Source organism: Colletotrichum spaethianum, assembly GCF_022836535.1.
Source record: "Colletotrichum spaethianum MAFF 239500 DNA, contig09, whole genome shotgun sequence".
Taxonomy (NCBI): domain Eukaryota; kingdom Fungi; phylum Ascomycota; class Sordariomycetes; order Glomerellales; family Glomerellaceae; genus Colletotrichum; species Colletotrichum spaethianum.
In genome coordinates, this window is record NW_026054779.1 from 364626 (window position 1) to 390595 (window position 25970).

Below are 25970 nucleotides of genomic sequence, written 5' to 3' on the forward strand. Positions count from 1 at the left end.
TGATTGATGGCTTTGAAGTTGCACTCGACTGTGGCCTTCATTCTTGGCGCAGGCGGGTTAAAGGATTGCATCCTGTGCCGATGGCCGTCGACCTGCTGTAGACAGGAGCTGCTGGCCACTGGGCATCGGAGGCCCCGCATGCTCGGCTTTGCTGCACTGCTTTGCGGCTTCATGTAGGATAAAGTAGTAGCGCTTCGATAATCTCCCGTACGCCGCGGCATATGTTGTACATCGGGAAAGCATGCAAGATGAGAAACGGCGCGGCGCCAGAACTAAGATCCGCCGTCTCTGCCGATACCAACCAATAGTGGACCACTTGACATAGTCAGAAGGGTGGCATCGGAGAGACACGGTTGTGTGTGTGTGACGATCATCATCTCGAACTCTTGACTTGGGCTCTAAACCTGCGGCAGTGTCCAGTCCCCCGCATTATGCAAACTAGACCAGAACTGAGATGCACCGAACATCCCCCACCGACTCTGATGAAACGTTGTAGATGGCGCGGAATGATCCTAGGTCGCAGCGAAAACGACATACCACAACTACTGAATGTATGTCTTCTGACTAGGTGATTCGTCTAATCATGTCATTCGCAGCCCTTGCCGACTCAATGGTGACTGGCTTGGGCTTTGTCAAGGGTCCTTTCGAAGAGTTAAAGGTTTAACTCATCGTTCGACTCGTTCCTCTAATCAGTGCCGTGCTCATGCATCAATCAAATCAGACTCCGGGCCGAGTCATGGGCCTTCCTATTTTCGAACTGCGAAGCAAGTTAGCTTTGCAGCACTCAGGGAAATGTGCCATGTGCAGGACCGTCTCAAGAGGCGAGTCGACTTCGCAAAAGTTGATTCAGCTTCGGCCCATATATCGCCAAGACTGAATCATGTTTTTTTATGCAGTACCATCGCATTCAGGGGAAGATTCAGCCCTGCTTTCGCAACTTCGCGAGTGCTGCAGCAACTCCGCCAGGGAGCGAGTTGCCCTCGGGGCCTTCACTGCCAGCTTCTTCCGCTTGCGCTTGTGTCTGTGCTTCGGCTTGTGCCTCAGCTGTCCGCCTCGATTCTTCGATGGCAGCGGCAATCATTGCCTCTTCGTCGTCTTCGTCTAGGTCCGGATTGCCCCTCTCCAACTGCGCGGGCCTCTTCGCCTGGTTACTTGCTGGCCTGTCAACCGCGTGTGACCCTCGTAGCGTCCCTCTCATGGACTCCATTTCGCGCAGCGGGACTCTGCTAAGAGGCACGGCTTGATCCAATCTCGATACCTGCGCCGGTCTTCCACCCTCGCTGCTTTCAGTTCGATCCAGCTGCCGTTTGGCAGATTTCTTGGCTCGGAAGGGTTCCTCAACTGCCCTGACCCATTTATTGACCTTGACAGCTCCCCATCCAGCAATGATGCCGATCTGTTCAGGGTCCGCGTTGATGGCGTTCTTCAAGCTGCCAAAGTTGCTGACCAGTGCGACAGCGTCTGACTTGTTGACGCTCCTGGGAACGGTGACGAACTCGACAAGCTTCTCAGCATATGTCGATGCTTGTTGGCCGCGAATGGCGCTGAAGTTGGCGTGCTCGTACGACTTGTAGAGTTCGAGGTACCGGGCGGCCTCGGCAGCCGACCAACAGAGGATGATGGTGACATTGTTGACCAGTGACGTCTTGGACAGCTCGCGCAGTACCTCCTCATGGTTCGGAATGTCAACCATGGTCAGCATGATGCGTAGGTTGTATTTTCCTTGCAGATTTCGTATTCGCGTGTAGATGTACTCGGGATGAAGGCGGTGGTATTTCAGACTTCACACGAACATTTGTTAGCAAGCTATTGGTGTAAGGGACACGGCAGCAGGAGCCGACTGACCTCAGAAACAACGCGCATGTCGTCAGACCAAGACCGTAGTCAGCCGCAATATCGCTGTATTCCCATGGCATCGACTTTAACGAAGCGAGCACTGGATTGCCCCTTTGGCGAGGAGACACGAGAATGGCAGATCCGGATCCTCGCTGGGGAAGAGCTTGCGGCGTAGGCTGAACGACCTTGCCACTGGACGAGGCATTGGGCGGCGGCGCTCTGTCCAGACGCTGCGGCGTCGGTTGCTGGATTTTCTGGGGAGTGGGCTGCTGAAGACGAGGACGAGGCGGTTGAGCTTGGGGGCGTGGAGGAGCTGGGTTCGATGATGCGAGGGCTGCTAGAAAGTCTTCGTCGGCACCGAAATCGTCGTCCATGATTCTATGCAACTGGTTGTGTTTGTCGACGTTGTCTACTGTGAAAGACGCCGAGGGATACTTTGTGCTTGCGACTGTGCCGAGGTACGAGGGTAGGAAGTCGAATGGCAATGACGATGTTGAAGTGGACAAGAGGCTGCACGCAGGCAGCGCGAGTCGCGTTGGTGGGAGCTCTACCTTACCTAGTTACCATTTATTTAGCTGGCAGTGGAGAAGGCGCCCGCCGTGCTGGGTCAATCGGCTCAATCGGGCGGGGCTCGATGATTCACAGCAACAGACCAAGGCCCCCCGGACACGCCCCTCCTAGTCGGCGCCCCGCCACTCGGTGCCCTGGCAGTGAGGAACTTGGTCAACGGCCGCTCTCCAAACCGTGGGGTTGGTTCAAAAGCCACATTGTTAGCAGAAGCTTGCATGGTGACGAATGAAAAAGAGAGCTGCTTTGAAGCTGCAACAGGTTCATGCCTTCAGGCTAGTACTGATGTTAACATTGCCGTCTCTCAAATCTATCTAGTCTTACAAGCCAAAAGCAAATCCGAACGCCTTCATCAATATCCCATGGGTATCAAGGTACGACGATGCCATCAGTCCAAACCCTCCGTTCCCAACTCCGTTTCATCGTAATGGCTCCCGTGGGATGCCACATCACTAGTCAACCTGTCGTGCATATTGTAAAGAGCTCTCAGCCAAGTGTCGAACATGGCCTCCATGTTCTTGGCATCTTCGTTTTGCTGCCCCATCCCCATGACTTGGTCCCTCAGTCTCTCGTATGCTTCGATCATGACCCAGATCTGGAGAGATGACATATCCGTCCCCGTCTGTTGCGGCCGGTTCAACATGGTCGCCGACAGCTCGCGGGTCAGAAGGTCTGTGGCAATCTGCAAGCTCAGGTTGTGATTCGATGGTGCTTGAGACGAATGATTGCGCTGCAGCCGGGCCCGATTTCGCGGCGGCGGCGGCGGCGGCTGCGGCGACGGCGTCGATGGAAACTCTGGTGAAAAGGACAGGGGCTTGAAGTATATAGCTTCTTCGTCGAAGGCAACCAGCGTGTCGTCGTTGGGTTTCGGGGGACGCGCCGAGGCTTTGCGCAACGGTGCCGGATTGTAGACGTCTGGCCGTAACTCTGCAGGTGCCTCTCCGGCACTGTAGTGCGACCGTGTAAGCGAAGACCGCCTATGTGAGGGTCGTCGCGAAGGCAGAGGATCGGATCGGGCGTCAGTGCATATTGAGCTGGTGTCGTGTGTCTGAAGGAGAGCTCGATACTGTTCGGCGATGAGATCGACGCTCGACACCTTGTCGGCAGTAGTTGAGTCTCTACCACAAGTCGGGTTCTCGAGCTGGCCGATGGCGTAGATGGGCGTCTTTGCGCGACGCCTCATGCTTGATCTCGTGCTTATTGACGAGGTTGGTGAGCTGAGAGAACTGTCGAGAGAGGGTCGAGGAGTTGAGGTGCTGACGGCAAGGTAAGAGAATTCTGGAACAAGGGTCGAGCCAGACGTGTCGAAGGAAACCTTTCTGAGTTTATCGGGCGTTCTAGGCGTATTCGGAGTATCTTGCACTGCGTTGCTCTCACCCAGATACTGATGCCATTTGGCATCGCTGAGGTCTGGTGACTGGCACAATGAAGGCGGGCCGACTGTTCCGGCTTGCTGGGCAGTCACTGCCACCCCGGTATTGAGTTTGTTTGACACAGATGGGTCGATGGGTGCGGGACGTCGGATGGATAGGAACCTATGTTTAGGAAACGTTTTCTGTAACTTGCGCCGTAGGCGATGCGGAGGCTCTGGAGTCTTATTCGAGCTGGTAGCTGGCGATACCAGCGAAGGTCCTTGGGAGCGATCCATGTCTTTTGTGGTACGAAGAGATATTTGAGGCAACTTGACTGCAAGCAAATGTAATAGGGAACGTTTATGAGGAGTCCAGTTGCTAGAGGGCAGAAAATAAAGGTCTAGGTCTTGATATATTTCATATATGTGTTGGTTGAGCGTTGTTGGCACGATGCATGACTCTGTTGGGTAAGTAAATGACGTCCATGGACGGGGAGTTAAACATATAGAATTGCCTCGTCCCGTGTACAGGGTTCGCTTGTGGGCGTGAGGGGGCAGCAGAGGGGAGGGATGATATACTTTGAGAATGGCAACGGAGAGTCAGGTCGAGCATCCACGCGTACGGATGGGAGGATATGCATGTACGAAGATGGAGCCGTGGGGTACTCGGGAGGACTGAGCTCAAAACAGGATTCGACTGAGGCTGCGGTCAGTGGCAGAGGGGAGAAGCAAGAAAGGAGGGTATACCGGGATGAGATACGTAGGTTAGGGTAAGATGCCTCGCTTTTTGCGGCGTAGCAACAGTGCATTCAGGTCGAGGCAGAGTAAGCTAAGCTCAGAATGATGTGAGGTGGACAGCGCATAGCAGGTGGCTCGACCACAAGGCGGGTGCGGCGAGAGTCCCTTGGACAAGGTAGGGATGTGTTTGTATGCCTTTCCTCTGTCCGTACCCACAGACTGATGGTATCCGCCATGAGTAAGGTTGTGTGGTCTGGAAGCCAGACAAAGGCATGGATGGGAGGATAAGAAGCCGAATGCACCCCTGTACCCACGTCATCGTCGCCCACTTGAGAGGAGTGACGCGGAGGGGGGGGGGGGGGGACGGTCGAGGTTCAGACCCGGTCATGGATGCAGCCTGGCACGCGGTTGGTTGTGGTGGGGGCATCCAGATCGCGGGCTCGGGTCGTACATAGTATCTCAGCTCGCATTCGCCCAAACTATAGTAGTATAGAGGATGTGGGACGGGTTGTCGGACGAGTTCGAGTTGACTGGTGGGCTGGACTGGATTCAGATTGGATTCGGATTGGATTCGATGGAGGATTGGGACCAGATAAGTGGTAGCATCGAAGGGGTCTATCCATCTGCCAAAGACGGTACATCAGGTTGGAGAAGGTGATTCAAGTACCTCCACAACATTGCCTCTATACTTGCCGGTAACTTTACGGGGGAGAGGCGACGTGGAGGGACAGCGACGCGAATTACAATCTGAGGAGCGCAGAGGAGTCTGATAGTAGGAGAAGAGAGACAAGATGTGAACGATGCAGAGTGCGAGGTGCGAAGGCCCCTGGTCCCATGCGAAGATCAGGCAAGTCCAACTGGCCCATTGCCATCATCTTTTCGGGCATGATTGCCACTTGGTAATGTCCACTCCCGCTGATAGTCTACCGATCCAGCGTGGCTTTCCCCATGGTGGTCGACGATCTTTCAGGCGGCCGGACGGCATTTCTGGCTGTGTTTCCAGTGGAGCCAAACGGCCGGGCTGTACTTACACGGCTTACCTGTACAGTGCACACTACCATAGGTAATAAGAGGCTGTACAGGGTAGGTATATGTATTTGGGGGCCGTATAGCTCTCCGGGAACCAGATGCCAACAACAAGGCCTCGCGAGGTTGCTGGTGGGCTCGCTAAGAATGTCGGAACGGACACGATTGGCTGATGTCATAAAAAAAAACCTTGTCTGTGTCACTCAACCTTGGTTTTCCGCCACTTTTCTCCTCTGTTTCCCGTCCTGCCACCTTCTTCTGCTTGTCACCCTGTCACTCCTCGCTCCAGGCGTCCCCGTCTGTCTGCATCTCGACATCCCCGACAGACCTCTGCTCACTGCAGTCTATGCAGCCGCAGTGGCCGCGATGAGCCAATCGGCTCACAAGAACCTCCCCGCGGCGTACATGACTCTCTCGCTACCTGACTCCGGCGCGTGCTGCTTGCATTGATTTTGATCAGTGTCTAGCCTGCTGACTGCCTTTTCTCTTTCTTTCACTCCGATCCTTCAGCTCTGGTCCACGTCTTCGGCCATCTGGTTGCCGTGATCGAAGACTGGCACCGGTACCAATACTGACGCCTGAGCCCCGTGTCTTTCTCCCGCCGTCTGTCATATCCCGGGTTGGACTCCGGGCTTTGGGCAGCGTCTTGCCCGTGCCTCGTTGTTCGCCACGCTCCATGCAAACTCCGTTGGCTTGATTCTGGGTCAATGGGCGTCGACGTCGGTCTCAACATCTCGCATTACCTCACTGGCCATGATTGACTTCACTTGTTTCCTCCATCTCCCTCTGGAGCTCCAGGACAAGGTTTGGGAGGCTGCCATCCCCCCGCCCGCTCCCACGGCGTTCCATGCTCGACTGGTTCGTCAACCAATGGGTCGCGCCGAGGACGGCTCCATCGACAGCTATAACGTCAAAGACAGAGTTCTTCTCTATCGCCTTCCAGCCACTGGCGACTCCGATCTTGCGGACCGCGACTGCGTCATGACCACTCTGGCTAGCATGCTCGTTACTTGCCGTCGCTCGTATGCTGTGGCAACACGTGCTTACAGGTCCATCAAGCCTCCCTATCCCTTTCCTCTCCGAGGCCAAGATTCCTTCGATCCGTGCCACATGGAAATCGATGCCGCCAACGATCTGCTCATTCTCGACACGGGATGGCAGTGGCCGTGCCGTCTGATCAGCACTAGCAGTGTGTTCCGTCTCCAGCTGCCGACTCCCTTACGCTTGCTGGCCCTCGCCTGGCCCGGTCCGAATCGAGCCGGGGTATCGGACGGCCGAAGTGCTTTCTATTATTCGGAAGCTCTCAACGGCCTGCTCACGTTGTGGGGCTCCCGCGCTCTCCGCACTCTGTACGTCGTCGTCGATCCGGTGCATTTGCGGGACGCCGAGAAGCCGTGGCCCGCCTCGGCCGATCGTCCCTGGACTAACTCCTCCGACAACAATACAATTCTCGAGGATTACTTGGCGTCATATGATACCAGCTCAAGCAAGCGAACGGTCTTATTCCGAGGTGGTGGCCGTCAGTACTTTGAGGTGGAGGCCGAGCAAGTGGCACGATCGGGCGGTCTCGGGGAAGTCGTCGAGCTACTCGAATCCGCCCGCAAGCGTTTAAATCCCCTTCTTACCCAAGGCGTTCACCCGCCGCCTCAAGAACATGTTATTCAAGCAGTGGAGAGCGAACAGGCGCCATGTAGGTGTGTGATCCTCTCGTGGCAATAAGCCCAAGAGAAGAAGAGCGGCGTCCTTGTTGTTTTCCAGCATGACGAGTCTGTCTCATTTGCTCTGCTATAAGTCCACGCATGCTTTCTTGTTATTGAGCCCATAGACGTCGACCGTGTGCACAATTGTTGTCTTGTTCTTCGAGCTTCTTACCCTTGCAAGCCCCGCTTCAGCTCGTAGTGCAGTTGGAACAAATCGGTTCTCACGGCATCCGCCATCGGCTGCGCCCCTCGTGATCGGGTGGTTCTTGTTCAGGTGATTCTTGTTCATTATTAGGCTTCAGCCCAACTAGTCTGAATCCCGCAGATTCTTGTGAAGCACTGGAGTCGTAATCAAAGCATGTTCCTGCAAACAGGAGCCCTGTGCTGTATTACTGAACCCCAAAACAGAGAAATCCCGTCTATGGTTGTCAGTCTACAACGTCGAAGGCCCTCACAACCCATGGCCTCGAAGCAGTTTTTCGACCCTATCACTTTGTTGACAGCCGCCCTTTCCTCACGACCTCCTTCTCTGCCTGAATTTCTTGGGGCCTGGTGATTCTGGGAGCCGTTAATGCTCTTCAAGAAACACTGCATGAGATATAGGGAACATGGGGACATGGCCATGAGTTCCTTCATCTGATTGCCGCCTGCAGCGTGCAACTAGTGCGGGAGGATCGTAGCCTTCAAGACGCGATTTAAAGGATGTTTTGTTAGACGTACTGTACAGTACGCTACTTTCGTCAAAGAGTGAGCCTGATGTCAGGTTCAAAACTCGCCAATGCCACCATGTCACGTCGCTATGCACATGCACAGAACACACATCCTCTTGGCAACGGGTAACCATCCACAGCCGTTCCGTACAAACTCTCCGGAGAATTTCAACGCGCATGCTAGATGAAATGTGGTCTCCTGATGAGGCTCTCGCAGCCAAATCTTCCAGCAAAACTATGCGATGCCAAGCCCAGCCACACAATCCATCGACCCCGAATGCCGGGGAACCGACAGATTGCCTGTCGCGGGTGTTTAGCCTGCTCCTCGTTCCCCCACATAGCATCGTCAAAAAAAGTCCAACTCTGGGATTTTGGCGGAGTGGAGGCCGAGCTAGACATCGCGATGGTAGAGTTTCTCCATCAATCAGAGGGCTCGAAAGCAAAGGGTCCGTAGCCGCTTTGCCTAGGCTAGCTCCCAGCGCTGGCAGGCGGTCTTCAAGCCGGGTTGTCTCCTGGAGCGATTCTCCACCAAAAGGGACCCTCTCCGGCGCATGCCCCTCCCCCTCCCTCTCCCCCTCCTCCAATGTCTCCCACCCCTCATACTGCTGCCCCTCCGGCCCAACTCCAGACTCGGGGTAAAGCAATAAATGGAAAAGTCGAGTGTCGCGGCCGTGGCTGGCCACGCCATGCCGCCATGGGAAAAGGTGGGGGATAGGAAAGCATCTTCAGACACTATAAAGGTCTCATGTCCGTCGCCATTGACACATTGTTCCGCACCCTTCTCTACCTGTCCCTCTCGACGATACCCTCAGTCCTCGAACCCTTTTAAACTCTTGTGCTTCCATTCCCCTGTTTCGTTGCTACTGTTTGTTTCCCTTTAGAACCGCCATCATGAGCCTCGACATTACCATCACGGGGTGGCAGACGCGCGATGTGCGCTTTCCCACCTCGCTGGACAAGACCGGCTCTGATGCCATGAATGCCGCCGGTGACTACTCCGCCGCTTACTGCATTCTCGAGACCGATTCCAAGTTCGCTGGACACGGCATGGTATGTTCCCCTTTCTTCACATCTGCTAGTCTTGTATCGCCGCTTATACTTGTTGTTTTACAGACCTTCACCATCGGCCGCGGAAACGATATTGTCTGCAAAGCCATTGACTACCTCGTCGAGAGAGTCAAGGGCAAGAAGTTGTCGGATCTTGTCTCGAACTGGGGCAAGACCTGGAGATACCTCGTCAACGACAGCCAGCTGAGGTGGATCGGCCCCGAGAAGGGTGTCATCCACCTGGCCCTCGGCTCCGTCGTCAACGCTATTTGGGACCTGTGGGCCAAGGTTCTTGGCAAGCCCGTCTGGCGTATCGTCGCCGACATGAGCCCCGAGGAGTTTGTTGCCTGCATTGACTTCCGCTATATCACCGACGCCATCACCCCCGAGGAGGCCATCCAGCTCCTCAAGGAGCAGGAGCCTACCAAGGCCCAGCGCATCAAGGACGCCGAGAACAGCCGCGCCGTCCCGGCTTACACCACGAGTGCGGGCTGGCTCGGCTACGGCGAGGACAAGATGAAAGGCCTGCTGCAGGAGACCCTTGGCAAGGGATACCGCCACTTCAAGCTCAAGGTCGGCAGCAGCGTCGAGCAGGACAAGAGACGTTTGAGCATCGCCCGTGAGGTCATTGGCTACGACAGCGGCAACATCCTCATGGTCGACGCCAACCAGGTCTGGTCTGTGCCCGAAGCCATTGAGTACATGAAGGAGCTCAAGGAGTTCAAGCCCTGGTTCATCGAGGAGCCCACCTCTCCCGATGACATCCTTGGCCACAAGGCCATCCGTGAGGCCCTGAAGCCCTACGGCATCGGCGTTGCCACCGGCGAGATGTGCCAGAACCGTGTCGTCTTCAAGCAGCTGCTCATGTCTGGGGCCATCGACATCTGCCAGATCGATGCCTGCCGCATGGGTGGTGTCAACGAGGTCCTCGCCGTCCTGCTGATGGCCAAGAAGTACAACGTCCCAATCGTGCCTCACTCCGGTGGTGTCGGTCTCCCCGAGTACACCCAGCATCTGAGCACCATCGACTACGTCGTCGTCAGCGGCAAGCTCTCCGTCCTGGAGTACGTCGACCACCTCCACGAGCACTTCCTCAACCCTTCCGTCATCAAGGACGGATACTACCAAACCCCTACCGAGCCTGGCTACAGTGTCGAGATGAAGGCCGACAGCATGGCCAAGTTCAGCTACCCTGGCAAGCCCGGCGTCAGCTGGTGGACCAGCGACGAGGCCAAGCCTATCATCGAGGGAGAGAAGATCTAAAGGAGGAGTATAATCACGCGCCTCGTGTCGTGGATTCTTCAAGGGGTCAAGCAAAGATGTAGATGCTTGTCCGCAGGGAAACGATGGCATCCTGTACGGTCGGAGAATCGCCGGCCGTCCTTTGTAACGGACTTACGGTATGGGAATAAAAGGGGTCTGGTCAGGAAAGAAGGCCAGTCCGCAGGGCAACGATGGCATCCTGTATAGCCAAGGATAACGGCTATCCTCATGCATGGGTAAGGCGGACTGCATTACTTGAGCAAAGAGTGTTTATGGGGGTCTGGCCAAAAGAGTGCCATTCCGCAGGGAAACGATGGCATCCTGTATGGCGCAGCTGAGTTCTGCGATCCATCCCTACCTAGCGTTTGAATTCTTGCTGTCTTCTTCTGCAACCAAAAAGGGGGTTTGGCTACAGGAGTCATTCCGCAAGGCAACGATGGCATCTTGTATAGTTTGGGCCTAGAGGCTCTCTATCCCGTCACGATTACGAAATAATGAGAAAAAAAGACTTGAATGTCTAAAAGGGCGTCGATTGATGTTGTAGTGAGATAAGAAGTGAAATGATGGAAAAAGGTGATGGCCACGCGCAGCAATATTGAGCGTGATGGCACCGCCACATGTCAGCCACGCCAAGCTCACAGCTCGCGCCACAGGGGCCCAGAATTTTTGGACCAGCAGTGATTGAAGGATGAGCTGAGGAGACGTTTCAAAACGCAGCAAAAGGAGCAACAGACAAAACCCCCTCTGCCCACAGCGCTGTCGCATCGCAACACACGGCCTGGCCCTGTTTTGGAGTCTGAGCTCTCGAGTTTCCATACCTTTAGGAGAAAGAGAAAGAGCTTCAACAGCAGGCTGTTGGATACCAGATATGCAATTTTAGCCTGGCCGTTGTTCGCTCGCTGTATCATCTTTTACCTTTGTTTGTTCTCGTTAGAGCTTCTGCATAGCTTCCGGACGCTCATCCTCCATTTCCTAATTCATATCTGTACATTCGGTCACACACATCTACCTCACTCTCACACTCTCCATTGTTTCACTCATAACGTCTCCAACCCTCACCCGGCATCACCAAATCACTCGCCCACGATGCCACCAAAGTCGAGATCCCAGGTCGACGCCGCCCCCGAGGGTTTCACGCCCGAGAGGTTCGAAAAGGAGCTGAAGAGCCTGGCGGCCAAGGCCAAGGGCGAGACCAAGGGTCGGTTCTTCCGGCAGCAGGTATCAGTGTATCTTAAGTCCGTCACCCTGCTTGCTCTCGCCGCCGTCTACAGCAACGTCTCTCAGCTGGCCCTCTCGCCCGTCTATGGCTCCATCCCGTCGTCGATATATCACGCCAAGCTCGTCATGGTCGCCTGCTTCTTCGGCTGGGCCGGCAACATGTTCCTAAACCGCTCGCTACCCTTCCACCCGGCCAAACTGCTGCCTGTCGTCGCCCTCTGGGTGCCGGCCGTCCAGTTCTACTTGTATCAGGCGAGCGGTACCCTCACGGCGTACTGGGGCCCCCTGCTCATGGAGGCCGTCACGCTGTTCCCCCTTATTGTGATCTCGGTGAGCTGCCTGGCAACCGAGCTGGAGAAGGCCGATCTCTCGAAGCTCCCCAAGTTCATCGCCGATGCGGGTCCTGGCCTGGGATCATGGGGATTCTTCAAATTCTTGGAGAAGCTATCGGGAGAATACCTCCAGACGTACATCGGCAGGTCCTTCTTCCAGACCAGAATCGGCCTCGAGACGCTGCTGGCTGCCGCGTACTCTGTCTACGCGCCCTCCAAGCTGCTGCTTTTCGCCATCCCGGCCGTCTTGCACACGGCTGTGCTGAACACGCATGCTCTGACGCCCATGGCGTCTGCTTCGCTTAACAGCACTCTGCAGGCCAACAACTGGACCCTGCTAGACCGCAAGGAATCTCTTACCGGATACGTCTCCGTTCTCGAGAGCCAAGAGCACGGCTACAGAGTCATGAGATGCGACCACTCTCTCCTCGGTGGCGAGTGGGTTAAGCACAAAGGACCCCGAGTTGCGGAGCCCATCTACGGCGTATTCGTCATGCTGGAGGCTGTGCGGCTCGTCAAGACTGCAAAGGCGGTGCCTAATAGCGAGGCCAAGGCCCTCAACATGTGAGTTGTAGATTTACATGAACCTCGTGAGCAGGGGACTAATTTTTTTTTGGTCAGTGGCCTCGGCATCGGCACTACACCAGCTGCTCTCGTCGCTCACGGCGTTGACACAACGATCGTCGAGATCGACCCCGCTGTGCATGAGTTTGCCTCCAAGTACTTCCAGCTGCCATCAAACCACACCCCCGTTATTGCGGACGCCGTAAGCTACACACGTAAGCTTGTCGATGATCCGGATGCTAGATTCGACTACATCGTTCACGATGTCTTTACTGGAGGCGCCGAGCCCGTCCCCCTCTTCACCCTCGAGTTCCTCCAAGGTCTAAACTCGCTCCTCAAGCCCGACGGCGCCATCGCCATTGTAAGTTGTACCCGGCGCTTTTCTTCCATGTAACTTTGACTGATGAACTCAGAACTACGCCGGCGACTTCCTCCACCCAGCCCCGAAGCTCATCGTCGACACCATCAAGCAGGTGTTCCCCTCATGCCGTATCTTCCGCGAGTCGGAGCACCCCACTAAGGAGAAGATTGCCGAGGATGGCCAGGACTTCACCAACATGGTCATCTTCTGCAAGAAGACGAGTGGCAAGCTCAAGTTCCGCGCCCCCGTTGAGGACGATTTCCTCGACAGCCGCACCCGCCGCGCCTTCTTGATGCCTTACCACGAGGTTCTCGACAAGCACTTCCTCGAGGGCGACTTTGGCATCCTGACGAACAACAACACCGAGCAGCTGACCAAGTGGCACGAGAAGAGCGCGTTGGGCCATTGGGAGGTCATGCGGATCGTCTTGCCTGACAAGATTTGGGAGATGTGGTAAACTCATGTATGTGCACCGGGAAGTGGCGCTGTGAATATCGATTGCATAGAATAGCAATGTCGTTGGGAGGAGACTGTCACTGTACATACCTCGGTATTTGTAATTATAAAGTGGTATACCACAAAAAGATCACGAATAGCTTTTGCTGCTCACAACTACTAATTGGTTACAAAAGTCCATGTGTTGTGATTCCATGAGTCAATGTCTGACTCTACTCACCGGTCATCAATGCATTACATGTTCCCTCCACCATCGGCCATGGCTCTCAAGGCCTCTTCTATCTCACTCATCGTTATCACTCTTCTTGACCACAATTTTTGTAGCCGCCTCAACAGCCGCCTCTCTCGCCCATCCATTCGAATCCTCTACAAAACCCTTCAAGTACCCAGGAACCCCGTCCACTTCATTGTACGGCCCCGGCACCGGCTGCCCGAACGTCTGGTATACCGGCACAACGCCGGTCCACACCCTTCCGACAACCTCGCCGTTTTCCTTGTCGTGCTTCTCGTCCCCCGGCGGGCCCTCGCGGATCTTGGCGCTCCCCGTCGCGATCTTGACCTTCAACACGCTCGTCGAGGACATCTCGGCCCGGTTGGGCGGCACGCGGGTGTTCTCCCACCGACCGGGTACGACGCCGTCGGTGATGAGCTGCATGGCGTACAGCCGCTCGTCCGGGTCCTCGACGACAGAGGCGTGGCCGAAGAGCACGGCGGAGCGGTAGTTATAGCTGTGCGAGTTCGGGGTCAGGGCGAGGACGAGGCCGTCGAGGTGGGATGCCGCGACGCAGACGGGGAGGCCCGGGGTCTCGGACGTGGACTGGCGCGAGGTGTTCATGATGCGAGAAGAGACGTAGCCGTGCAGGTAGAGATCGAGGACGGAGGCCTCGTCGGCGGAGGGGCGGGCGAAGGAGCCCATCTGCCCGAGCATGGGAAGAATAGTAGGGAACGGGGAGCCGGGAGCGTTGAAGGAGACGTGAAGGATGGGGCTGGTGTTTATGATTGTGTGGATTGTGCGGAGGGCGTACGACGCTTTGGATCCGGTTAATTCATTGACAATGTATTCGCACAACGGTCCAGGAATGAACTAACCACGGGGGCTGTACCGCTTGACGGTGCCATATGGCTCTTTGGGGTATTCAAGCTCCGTGTGAGGCATGATGACGAGTTCACAGGAATCACCAATAGGTGGACGATATCTCGAGATTGTACTTTCTTTCTGACCCTGAAGGCAGGTATATATTTATATGCTCAGCAATTCGAGTGCCAACACCAGGATGACGATCAGGCCAGACACGCCCATCACGCCCATTACGCCCATCGCGCCCGCGAGGTTGGCTCATTGGAAGACCGGGCCGGGCGATGGCACGGGCGGGTACACTCTGGTCCGGCTCCGATATGGGGAGAGGTGCGGAGTAGACTGATAAGGATTCGGCACCACAAGCGGCACGGAGCACGCCAGGCTGGATTGAGTAGGTCCAGCCAGTCAGGCAATGTTCAACCGCCGCTAATATCTACATGGGAGTCTTCATACAGTACATACCCTGCAACCCTTACTATGCAATAGATACCAGTGGTTGTCGGGTGGGAAGCGGAACTACCACAATAGGGGGCGATGCATAGGCCCGGCGCTCCTCACCCTTCTCGCCGACAGAGCATTGCCTTGACGATCGTCTATCACGATAAAGCCATTCATTAACTTTCTGCTGACGCAGTGGTTACTATCCGAGCAGATTTTTGAGCGGATGTAAGCGCACCATGTGCAGGAACAGCAGTGAGCAAAAGTGGTGGCCCGTTGTAGCCAGGTAATTCCACACAGTTGTACACGATAGAAAAGGTAGTGTTCAAACCCAAATGCCTCTCTCGGCTTGGCCGCCCGGCGATCTGGACAACGCCTTGGTTTCTTCCTGCTAGCTGATCTGCGGGTTCGATTTCAACGTTTGAGCCGATCCCCGACCTTGCGACAAAGTGCCACCTACATAAGATGTCGGTGGGAGGCGATTCAATCTTCATAGCCCGCCCAGGAGTCAGCGAAAGGTTATCAATCGCAAAGCCCGCTCGAGTGTTGGTTCGCGAGTTTAGAGTTGTCGTTGAGGGCCGGGCTCATTTAGCCACCGATGGGTTTTAAACCTTGAACACTGCCAATTAATATAACAACAAATCACAACAAAGTTATCATTGCCTGGATGCGTGCACTAATACACTCGTAGGTTGCGCATCGGGCGGGGTACACTGTAAAAGAGAGACGCGGATCAAATTCGTCTCCAAAGGGCTCATCAGACGGCACAAGCTCGGGAGGGGAATAGGTTGCTAGAGTAAGGACCCAGATCTTTACAGGCACAGGCGAGCCTCACCATCACGCCGATCAGGCAACGAGGGCGTTCTACACGTCTTGTCACGTCTTGGCCGGATTCCTTCTGATGCCGAGGCGGGCCGTTGATGACAGGCCGTCATAGGGCAGCCAAGGATGCAGATACACTCGTCAAGACGCTTCGTCTCGGCGGTTTATCGTCTTCCGGCAGCACGGGCGCTGTGGTTGGAAACCAGCTACTGCAGAGTGGCCGTCAGACAGGAAGAGAGAAAGCAACACACAGAAGGGAACCGAGTGAAAGGAAAGTTGGGAAATAAGGTATATGCAGAGGCGGTAGAAACAAGACAAAAAACAACAAGGGCCGAGTCAAAGAGTCGCGATGCGACGATGACAGGAATGAAAGCCAATCATGAGCCCGAGTCTCTGGCCGGATTCGGTTGCAGCCGAAACGCACGACAGCTGGGCGGCCAGAGCTTGTGCGCTTAGCCTTCGGGAACCCAGCGCACGCTCCGTGCCTGGCAAAAGAGAGCAGGGTCAGTGCCCAAGTGTGCTTTGCAGAATGCAGGTCCTGGTTGCCTGGTTCAAAGAAGAGGAGGAGGAGGAGGAGGAGGAGGAGGGGGGGGGAAGGAAAAAAGGTGTCTGTTCGGTTGTCCTCGTGGCCGCCGTTCAGGCGCCACAGGGACATCCTCGCCGGCGGGAGCCTCACTTCCCCACTGCGGAGGGTGTGGTAAGAACCATGGGGAGCAAGCCCCTGACAAATTTAGGAACAAGTCCTCTTTTTGGGCAAGTGGCTGAGAAAAGGCGGAATCGTCCCTCCCACACACTCTCTCCCCTTCCCTTACTCCCCTCACACACTACCACCTACCAATTACTACCTACCTACACGACTCTCCAACCTTGCCCATTTCAGCCCTTTTCCTCTTCGGTCTCAAGTTTGAGCGGCTGCACACTTTCTTTGCCCCTGGCGCCACCGGCTTCTTCCCTGGATCCGCCATCCGATGCTGTCATTTTCGGCCGGCCCTACCTTATTTCTTTTCCCATGGGCCGACCGGGAGATACAACGGCACCCAAGGCGGCGAGGACGAGGTCCCTTGTCGCATGATGAAAACACATGTCATCTCGCTCTGGACCGAGACTGACTTCAGCAGAAGAAAACTGCTTCGGGAGACAGGGCCTTCGGTGTTGTTTGTTTCGATCCCTAAGCCAGAGCAGGGGATTGCAGCTTTGAGATGCGAGGCACGGCCGTTGATTCTAGCTCTCCCAATCCTCTGTGGCTGTTCTACACTAGGTACCAAGCGTAGATTCTGATGCGAGGAACGCTGCATGCCGATACCTTCTTTTGCAAACCCTCTCTTGTGGAAGTCAGCATCAACTCGAGACCTTCGGCAAGCGAGAGACGCTGCAACCACTGTCTTCTGCCGTCGCCAATTGGTCGAGTCTGTCCATCTCCGGGCAGTTCTGCTGAGGTCTTCCAACAGGCGCCGACTTGACCTCGCAAACTCTCTCTCTCTCTCCCTCACTCCCGTTGCAAGTCAGCGGGTCATCTAGCCTCAAAGTTGAGCCTCAAGTAACCCATCGACACTTTATTGGACGGTGACGGTAGGGCACGTCGGCCTTTAACCTGGGCTAGGCGGCTGCTGTGTTATTTCTGGTCGCAAGCCCAAGTCGTTCCGTTCCAGCCCCGGTCGTCGAGCCCACGTCCCACAAAAGACCTCGATGGACGGTCCTGTTCCGACGGAACAGGGCAGTGGTCCAAAGAACAAGAGGTGAAAAGCCACAAGAAAAGATGGGAGAGAAGTAGGTCAGAGACTGATGGATGGACCTCTGGCCGGCCCAAGACCCCTCCGTCCCGAACATCGTGGGTTTCGACGCTGAAACAGAGTCGACGCACGCCATGGCGTCGAGGTGGGTAGCACAAGGTTAACCCCCTGTCAGCCTTGCACTCAACCCAATCACGACCCCGACCGTTGCCGGCATGAACGACGTATCGAAAGATCTCACACAGCACCCTGCCCTCGGCCGGTTTGAGACCCTCTTTTCGTCTCTTTCTATCTCTTCCTCTCTCCCGCTACCACTTTATCTCTGGTCTTCAGGATCCAGACGCTCGCTTACCGACTACTTATTCCGGGCTTGACACCGGGATTGGCGTATAGCTCCCTGTCTAGCTGACACTTGGCTCGGCTCCCTGAGATATCGTACCGAGAACAACCTTGTAGCAAGCAATGAAAAGCGAGAAGAAGGGGTGTCATTTGCCGCTATTCTCCTTTCCCCCTCTTCCTCGAGCCTCTCGTCCTGGGTGCTGCCTCTTTTCCCAAGGTTGATAATCATTCTTGCAGCAGCGCGCGGCAGCCCAGACGTAGACGCAGCCGCAAGATCAGTACCTACATACCTATCCCGTTGTGCCTCGCTGCGTTCACACCCCTCCTGACTGTCATCTGCCGTGCTCTTTACTTTCCCTTCCTCTTCGTCTGTGTGCCCCGTCTTCTCTCCACTCTCTTGCGTCCCCGAAGAGGATCGAGAGAACCTGCCGCCAAACTCGCTCTACCGCGCGTGCTCTCAAACCCAATCTTGCTTTCCTTCATACCATCCATCTGCCGCCTCGTGGGGTATCTTTCCTGTCATGTTCTTTTCTGGTTGATCGTCGAATGCTACCGTAGTGCGAAAGCATTTCCATCATGATTCCTTTTCTTTCCTAAGATATTATTCTTTCAACATTCCCCCCATTGACTGGGTTTCCCTCGATTCTATTCCGGCCGGCCCGCGGCCTCGACAAACGAAATGTTCATTCCAGGAATCGTCCAGGCCTTGGTTGCGGCCCTTACCTTGTTAGTCGCCTGCCCACCGTCTCGTTGAATCTGGGAAGAGTTGGAGGTTGTGGCTCGTCGATGGAGAAAAACTCGGCCCATCATGATATGAGAAGGAAACATATAAGCTAACCTACAGCAAAACTAGTGGGATCGTCATCCAAGCCGCGACGCCCTCCGTCTTTCCTTTACTAAAGGGCCATGGCTCAAATATCTTTCGGGACGGCCTGAGGCTGGTCCTCATCACATTCCTTGTATCCTCAGCCCTGTGGGCTCAAATCGACTTTACCGGCCTTACCCTCGATCCGACCTCGACTTCCGGGTGCCAAGTCGTCGTAATTTTTACTTCCATCTTCGATCAGCTGGCGCGATTCGCCATCGAGCAGTTTCTCTTATGGGCCATCAACGCGAACGCCAGCGCGCCTGCTGGCACCATGGTATACCAGGCGGTTCTCGGCGTGCGATTTGTTTTGGGGGCCGTCTTTGTTGGGTTCCAAAAGGCCCAGATCGCCACTGTATGCGTAGCCAGGAACGATGCTCTGGCCATTGGGGCTGTCGTCATGGTCACCGACTTTGTTCTCATCGCCATGCTTGCCTTTAGAGCCAACTCGATCGGCATCACAACCGCGCAATGCAAAAAGGCCGTCATGTGGACCATTGGGGGACTGGGTCTTTGGACTGCAGTGAGTAGAACGTCGTTGTTTTTATGCCTCGGAATACTAACCACATGCCACCATTGTAGACAAGTATCCCGCTGCTTCTGGGCATTGACACGATTGAGTTGCTTTTCAGAACGGCTCTCCCTGCCACTGGCCTGTCAATCCTACTCAGTACGTAGGCAATTTGTGGGTTGCTGCATTTATTGGCTAACACTTCATAGGTATCCTCACGAGTAACTTTGGAGCTTTGCTTCCTGCTCGCCAGAAGCAGGCTGTTCACCCAGACGCCCAGTCACCGCGTAACATCAGCTCTAGCAGAGACATCTCAACCTCGGACACCGATTACCCGCCTTCGCGATACGAGGACTTGAAAGGAGGCACGGTGACCACTGTTACAACTTTCAACCAGCCAAGGGACTTCATGGCAGGTGCTGGCGGCGCCCTGCCCACCATTGCCGGCTCCGTCCCGGGCCAGGCAAACATAGGCGTCGGCGGAGTTCCAGTCCAGGGCCAGCTGTTTCCACCGATTCGTGCACAGACAGCTCCGGTTAGGGAAAGCAGGAGAATCGACGTTAAGCCCAGCATTCTGAACAAGAGGAGCATCTTTGACAAGATTGGGCCGGGGTCGAACATGAAAAACGCCATTTCCAACCCGATCCTACAGGAATTCGGCGAGCGGAACCCCCTCAACAAGATCGCTACGGTTGACCTCGCCACTGCTGCAAAGAACGACAGGGAAAGACGGGGTAACGACCTGACGATGCAACGGAATTCCAGCACCTTCAACGCTCATCGTCCCGCTCCCAAGCCTCCTGCCATCACTCCAGAGGAGGCCCTCAGGCGAGCTCAAAGTGGCAAGCGGAAGGACGTGGGACTGGCGTCACCTCCGGCGGAGTCTCAACAACTCAGATCCGTAGGACTGAAGTCGAACCCTCCGGCAATCACTTCATCTGCTCAGCTATCGCCTGGAGTCGAGGAGATCAGGCGCAGGTCTCCTAGACAGATGCCCGAGGACTACCGGCGGTCAGAGGAGGAGACAAGACCGACCACGCCCCCGCAACCGATCCCGGTGTCCAATGTCTCTCCGCCCCGCCCGCCGCGGCCGGAACGGCCCTTGAGCACCTTCGGGACGGTTGGACGGGCTACAAGTCAACGTACCGTAGAGACATCCCTGAGTCAAAATTCTCTTGATCGATCCGCGAGCCAGAAGTCTTCCGTGACATCCGCCCAATCTACGTCGCCGCCGATGGGCCTGGTACCTCCGCCCAAGAGCGCCGCTCGTTTGGCGTCACCGAAGAAGGCGGATCTCCCATCAACTTGGCCTATCCAGACCGTGGTCGACCCAACGATTCGGCCTTCCAGACAGGCCCCGCCATCTCCAAAAACACCAGGCGGTACTTTGCAACGGCGGCCGACCGGTGGTCTGCCATCTAACCCGAGAGCGATGACCATGAAACCTACGGCCAAAGACCACTCTGTCCCTCGGGAGCAGACCGTCTTGTTTGTCAATAACATTCAGTACAACGATCCCACAGCTGTGCAGAACATCATTCAGGGAGCTACGAACCATGCCGCCAAGACGCCTCTGCCCTTACAGTCTCCCGCCCCAGCGCTCAAATCGTCCAATTCTGTTGTTCATCGACCTCGTCCCATTCCCAGACAGCAGGGCAAGGATCGCCAGATCTTCCCTGCCGAGAATTTTCCTAATCACAAGAGGAGCAAGTCTGGCGGCTCAATCATCAGCAGAAAGTCCATCTTGATGTCAAGTCCTGGAAGTCCCACTCAGCTGCCGCCTCTGCCGCCGCCACCCAAGAGTGCTGGTGCCCCCATACGGGCGCTGCCCAACAACACCAAGAGCATGACTTTTGACGAGAAGATGGATCTCTTCTTCCCCGGAGCCATCGGCGGCACCGCTGCAAATGGCCAACCTGGAGCACCGATTCCAGAGATGCCTGTCGTTCCCTCGGCTTACAAGCCAGCGGGCAACACTGCCCTTGAGGAGAAGGATGCGTGGGATTCAGAAAGCAACAATGACCAGTCAAGGCAGTCCAATCGCTCGACCAAGACTTCTGCTCGTACTCACAGCATTCACGAGATCGAAGAAGCAGTCCTTCCGGATGTACCTGCTCGTTTCACATCCAAGTTTAGTGTCGACACGTCGGTCATCACTGGCAGGCTTGATGAGCACGAGTCTTGGATCCCTGCTCTTCCAGCGAACGACGGTCTCCGGGTCAAGCCATCGTACGACGGGGCCAAGCGGCAATCATCACCCGTCATCCCGGTTCGCAATCCCAGCCCTTCTGAGTTCAGCGAGGCAAGGACTGCGAGAACCCGCGATGAGGAGACGGCCACGAATTGGGGATCAATCCACTCGCCGGTGGCCGCGGTGAACATTCAAGAGGTTATGCACATGCCTAAGCCCATGTGGATTCAGCCACGCGACGAGCGCAACCCCCGGGACCTGTCTATGATTAGCCAAAATGACGGCAAGGAGGTCATGACAATCATGCTTGATGCATCCATGGAGCATGAGAGGGACGTGGAGGCTCCGCAGGCGCGCGAAAGCCCTGTCGATCTCCCGGACGTGAGTGTTGTCGACCAAGGTGCTCGCTGGCATCGCCGCATCGGCGACGAGAGCATCACCTTCACCGAGCGCAAGGAAAAGGTGCAGTCGCGCAGACAGCCCCCGCCGATGCCTCTTCGATTGCGGTCTCCCGCCATGAAGAACGCGATCGTGATGCACGCTGCCGAGCCTTCTCCCTTGGAATCGCCGCAGCATGCGTACGAAATGATCCAGGCGCAGCTCAAGAAGTTCGAGGAGCCCAACAGGGACTCGTATGAGAGCGAAGGACAGAGGATTCGTTTGCTTGAGTCCTTGGAAGCCGAGATGGGGCAGCAAGAGAGCCAATGGCACGAAATGCAGCATGGTCTCAGCCGCGCCTCCCTTTCCACAGTTGGAACGACTTCAGTCCGCAACTCGCAACACGAGTCTGCCATCGTGGACTCACAAGCTGTTCCTAGCATTGATGTTGCACTTCAAGAGATCCCCCAGCGCAACAACATTTCCTTGGATCGGCAAGCTGCCCGTCGCGCTCGGATGGGGAGCATCAGCAAGTCGTCTATTGAGGACCTGAGAAGCGCTTCGTCCATCTCATCGTCCCAGAACAATTACAACGACAACCGCACTAGCCTCTGGCAACAGCGGTTGGCGGATGCTCAAATGGAATACATGGAGAACGCGTCCGAACTATTGGCAAAGCGAAACCTCAATTTCTTGTCTGTCTCAAAGGTGCCCTTGAGCGCTACGGCGTTGCAGCTGGGCAGTCCTACCCCACCGGACACCGACGAGTCCGACGCCGATGACGCTCAGATACTCGCGAGGGTCATGCCGAACAAGCGAGCCGCACCACCGGGGGCCTCTGGGAACCCGACTCGCCAGTTTATTTTGAGCGCGAGCACCCATCGCTGCTTTGGGCCCCGGCACATCATCATGTCGCGACTAAGTCGTCTTCCCCGAGCGGCGACGGTGACACCCTACCTGGCCTATCCGTCCGCCCTCCGACGCGCAAGGTCTCCGAACCCCTACCTATCTCAAGCTCGCAACTTTGGCAGCCCGACCACACCGCTGCTAAAAAGCTGCGGTCCACCTCGGGATTATGGCGTGTCTCTTGGATTCCTGAACCTCCCAAACTACAGGCGCGTCCCGTCACACAGCGACCACCAAGGCGAAGCAAGCGTGTTACTCTCCTACCCGACATCCTCGAAAGCCCGAAGCCGCTCCCTGATAAGCGTGGCACTCTCGGCATCTTCCAGTTCCCCTGGGGCGAGAAGTCGGACACTGCGACAGTCCAACCACGGCCGAGTCATATGTTGATGGCTATGCCTGGTACTATGTCAACTGGTGGATCAACAATTCGTGCCGCATTGGAAGCTCGTGCAAAACAACTCGAGTCTGCAGAGTATTCTTCGTCCTTCTTTGACGACTACGACGAAGAGGAAGAAGGAGACGACGAAGTCTCAGACATTGAACAGGACGACGACAGCGACGACGGCTTCGACGAGACTACCCTCTGGGAGATCGCCAGCCTCTTGCAGTCTGACCAGGTGCCTTCCAAGAACAGCCTGCTCCCTCAGCCAGCTTTTTACCGCCCTGATTCGTTCGTTGACGAGGACGTCTCCGAGCGTTCGCAGTCAGAGTACGAAGACTCTGAGGAGGAGAGAACCGCCGCAGACGAGGAGGAGGACACGAAGCACGACAGCATGGTCATCACCGCCGCTACTAAGGCCATGCCCGCCGCGCCCGAGTCAATTCCTCTCCTCTGGACCCCCAAGCCAAAGACCTTTGTCACCGCCCGCAAGATGACGGCGGGTCTCCCGCAACCCGACGCTCGCACGTGGGGAGGCTACGTTGAAAAGATGGAAGCTGCCCCGCGTGTCCGCGAGCGTCTCCCGGAGCCCGCTGTCATCCACAGCGCCACCCTCTGGACCTCGCCGGCGAAGAAGGCAGCACCAAAGACGAACGCCCCGCTGTGGAACAAGCCGCAGCAACGGGCGGCTAGGACATTGTGGGCTGCTCGGCCTGCCGTCGTCTACACCGAGTCCATTGGCCTGTTCAACCCCGGCCACAAGCGTGCCTGCTTCAGGACAACGTCGGCCGAGCCCGTTGGCCTCGACATGTCTTCGGTCGCCAGAGTAACGTCTGAGGAGCTGCCGCAGCTCATGTCAACAAGCCTCTGGGCCCCTGCTCCTGTCGAGACTCGTGTCGAGAACTGGATGTCCTTTTCCTCGGCCAGACACAGCTCACCTTTCGCGCCAGCAGCAGCCAGTACGCTTTGGGCTGCTCGGCCTGCCGTCGTCTACACCGAGTCCACTGGTCTGTTCAACCCCGGCCACAAGCGTGCCTGCTTCAGGACAACGTCGGCCGAGCCTGTTGGCCTCGACATGTCTTCGGTCGCCAGAGTAACGTCTGAGGAGCTGCCGCAGCTCATGTCAACAAGCCTCTGGGCCCCTGCTCCTGTCGAGACTCGCGTCGAGAACTGGATGTCGGTTTCTTCGGCCAGACGCGGCTCGTCTTTCGAGGCAGCCTCTTCGGGCCGCTCGACCCCGTCTTTGGACACCGCGTCAACGAGATCCGACGATGAGGAAGCCGTCTCCGACTTTGAGCCTTTGCCCGAGGTCCCCGTCAAGAAGGCTACTTGGTGGGATTCCTTCAAGACCAAGATGTCCCAGCCGGCGCAGACAGCGCCGCAGCCGGAACCCCTCCGCCGCATAACGGCCACGCCCGCAGAGTGGGAGGCCGCGCTGAGCGAGGCCATTCGAGCCATCCCGTCGTCGCGGCTCGTCCGCGTCGAGACTACTCCTGCGCAATGGTCTGCGGCACTGAACCAAGCCATCACCGCGTCCTTCAACGTCGCCAAATCCCACCCGGCCTTCGCAGGTTCCGTGGCGACAACTGCAATCTGCGACCCCGCCGTCGCAAACCCAATCTTCTTCAGCTCGCCACCCGCAACCGTCGAGGAGCCCTCGTCTCTCGTGACTGAAGAGCCCGCCACTCCAGCGCCGGCATCCCACGTCATCCCCCTGTGGTCTGCCCCCGTGGTCGCAACCCCGAAGGATATGGGCATCATGTGGATACCACCAACCAAGCCCCGCCTGCACGCCCACGACACCGCGCCCACGAGGCCCGAGGACCCCGAGGCCCGTCGTCTGCGCATCAAGCGCGCCAAGACGGACGTGTCCGCTTCTTCGTCGTCGTCGGGGCTCGTCAACTTCAACGGCCAGGTGATGTGGAACCGCTTCTACGGCGCCGAGCTGCGTCGCGTGACGCCCCGTGGCGGCGGACGCGACTGGCTCGAGGGCGCGGCCAAGCCGCCCGTTTCCAAGGTCGTTTTCCGGTATTAAGTGCACCGTATGAGGGAGGGGGATACCTGTCATAGATGCATGGGTGGACAGAACTTCGAGGCGTATCGGGTAATTCAAAGCAGGGAGGCAGGATAAGCGATGATGACGATGTACGAACAGGGTCAATGGCAGTCGTCTTTATATAGCGCTGGTTTGGATTGATCTTATAACCACCATACACACACTTCACACACACCCACAGCGGTGTCAACTATATTTCCCTTGTCCCTAGCCTTAAAAAACAAACAAGAAGACAATTTGTTATATCCTTTTCTCCAGGAGCCTCGTTTCTCTGTATACCCCTTCTTTCCCCCCATCCATTTCAGACTGTCATTGTAACCCCCCATCTTTGTCAAAGAAGCCAAGTAGGAAGAGCGCACACGTACAACTCATTTAATGACGGCGAGGCTCTCTGCCCAGCAGAGGCAGCCAATCACGTGTTAACCAGCATTTGGAATTTGGGATAGACTCTTTGGTGGAGGGTCTCTGTTTCCCGTGTATTATACAAATCACCAAACAAGTATGGAATCGAAAGTTGGACCTTCAAGTCCGCCGCATGCGGCGCCATGGTTTTCCCCATAGCCTCTCCGTGACACATGCGACGGCCCAACCCTCTTTGTTGCTGATGGAGTGGAAGCGCCTTGGCTGCGTATTAGCAGGCTGCCGACCCTTTTCGCTCTTGGGGGTGAGTGAGTATCAATCGTGCCAGGACATGTCAAGGCCCATCAGCAGTGCTCTCCGCTCAACATATCGGCCATCCAGCCAACACTTGTAGGATTTGCGAGACGGCCAGTCCCAACAGTTTGGAAGGTCCCAAAAGTAGTGTGTATTCATCAAGCTATGTACGACTCCCCCCCGTGCCATCTGTCATCGTCCGCTATGCTACGCTCATCAACTCATGTGCAACTACCCTCTCTCTGGAAGTAAACGTGTGAAAAATCATCCCCAACCCCGTAATGTGTGGCCTCTGAGCCGTCCCCGTTTCCGTTTTTACCACAGGACCCATGTATTATTTTAGCCGTAGCCGTAGCCTCATAGCCCCCGAACATCTGTCTCGCCAAAGAGAGATCAGGGAAAGGCTTTCCCGTCTTTGAGATAGGGATGCGAAAAGGAATCCTCAATTCCGGCA

The 25970-nt window shown here is 56.1% G+C and overlaps 7 protein-coding genes across 7 annotated transcripts; 4 read left to right on the forward strand and 3 right to left on the reverse strand.

Annotated features, from left to right (window-relative positions):
- Positions 1-919: 919 nt before the first annotated feature.
- On the reverse strand, positions 920-2210 carry ColSpa_04321 (mating-type switching protein swi10; the record flags this gene model as incomplete). The annotated part of the gene is made up of 2 exons (XM_049270533.1): positions 920-1781; positions 1846-2210. The coding sequence occupies 2 exons, from the start codon at positions 2208-2210 to the stop codon at positions 920-922; spliced, it is 1227 nt and encodes a 408-aa protein (XP_049126490.1).
- A 581-nt stretch (positions 2211-2791) lies between these two features.
- Positions 2792-3586, reverse strand: ColSpa_04322 (uncharacterized protein; the record flags this gene model as incomplete). The annotated part of the gene is made up of 1 exon (XM_049270534.1): positions 2792-3586. One exon carries the CDS (start codon positions 3584-3586, stop codon positions 2792-2794), a length of 795 nt encoding a protein of 264 aa, XP_049126491.1.
- Positions 3587-6271: 2685 nt separating this feature from the next.
- ColSpa_04323 (uncharacterized protein) lies at positions 6272-7237 on the forward strand (the record flags this gene model as incomplete). The annotated part of the gene is made up of 1 exon (XM_049270535.1): positions 6272-7237. The coding sequence occupies one exon, from the start codon at positions 6272-6274 to the stop codon at positions 7235-7237; it is 966 nt and encodes a 321-aa protein (XP_049126492.1).
- A 1582-nt stretch (positions 7238-8819) lies between these two features.
- On the forward strand, positions 8820-10238 carry ColSpa_04324 (L-galactonate dehydratase; the record flags this gene model as incomplete). The annotated part of the gene is made up of 2 exons (XM_049270536.1): positions 8820-8978; positions 9042-10238. The coding sequence occupies 2 exons, from the start codon at positions 8820-8822 to the stop codon at positions 10236-10238; spliced, it is 1356 nt and encodes a 451-aa protein (XP_049126493.1).
- Positions 10239-11324: 1086 nt separating this feature from the next.
- Positions 11325-13170, forward strand: ColSpa_04325 (polyamine aminopropyltransferase; the record flags this gene model as incomplete). Its single annotated transcript, XM_049270537.1, has 3 exons — positions 11325-12352; positions 12410-12713; positions 12766-13170. 3 exons carry the CDS (start codon positions 11325-11327, stop codon positions 13168-13170), a joined length of 1737 nt encoding a protein of 578 aa, XP_049126494.1.
- A 282-nt stretch (positions 13171-13452) lies between these two features.
- ColSpa_04326 (uncharacterized protein) lies at positions 13453-14325 on the reverse strand (the record flags this gene model as incomplete). Its single annotated transcript, XM_049270538.1, has 2 exons — positions 13453-14198; positions 14259-14325. 2 exons carry the CDS (start codon positions 14323-14325, stop codon positions 13453-13455), a joined length of 813 nt encoding a protein of 270 aa, XP_049126495.1.
- Positions 14326-18255: 3930 nt separating this feature from the next.
- Positions 18256-24841, forward strand: ColSpa_04327 (uncharacterized protein; the record flags this gene model as incomplete). The annotated part of the gene is made up of 5 exons (XM_049270539.1): positions 18256-18302; positions 18421-18964; positions 19024-19111; positions 19162-22489; positions 22537-24841. The coding sequence occupies 5 exons, from the start codon at positions 18256-18258 to the stop codon at positions 24839-24841; spliced, it is 6312 nt and encodes a 2103-aa protein (XP_049126496.1).
- Positions 24842-25970: the final 1129 nt, after the last annotated feature.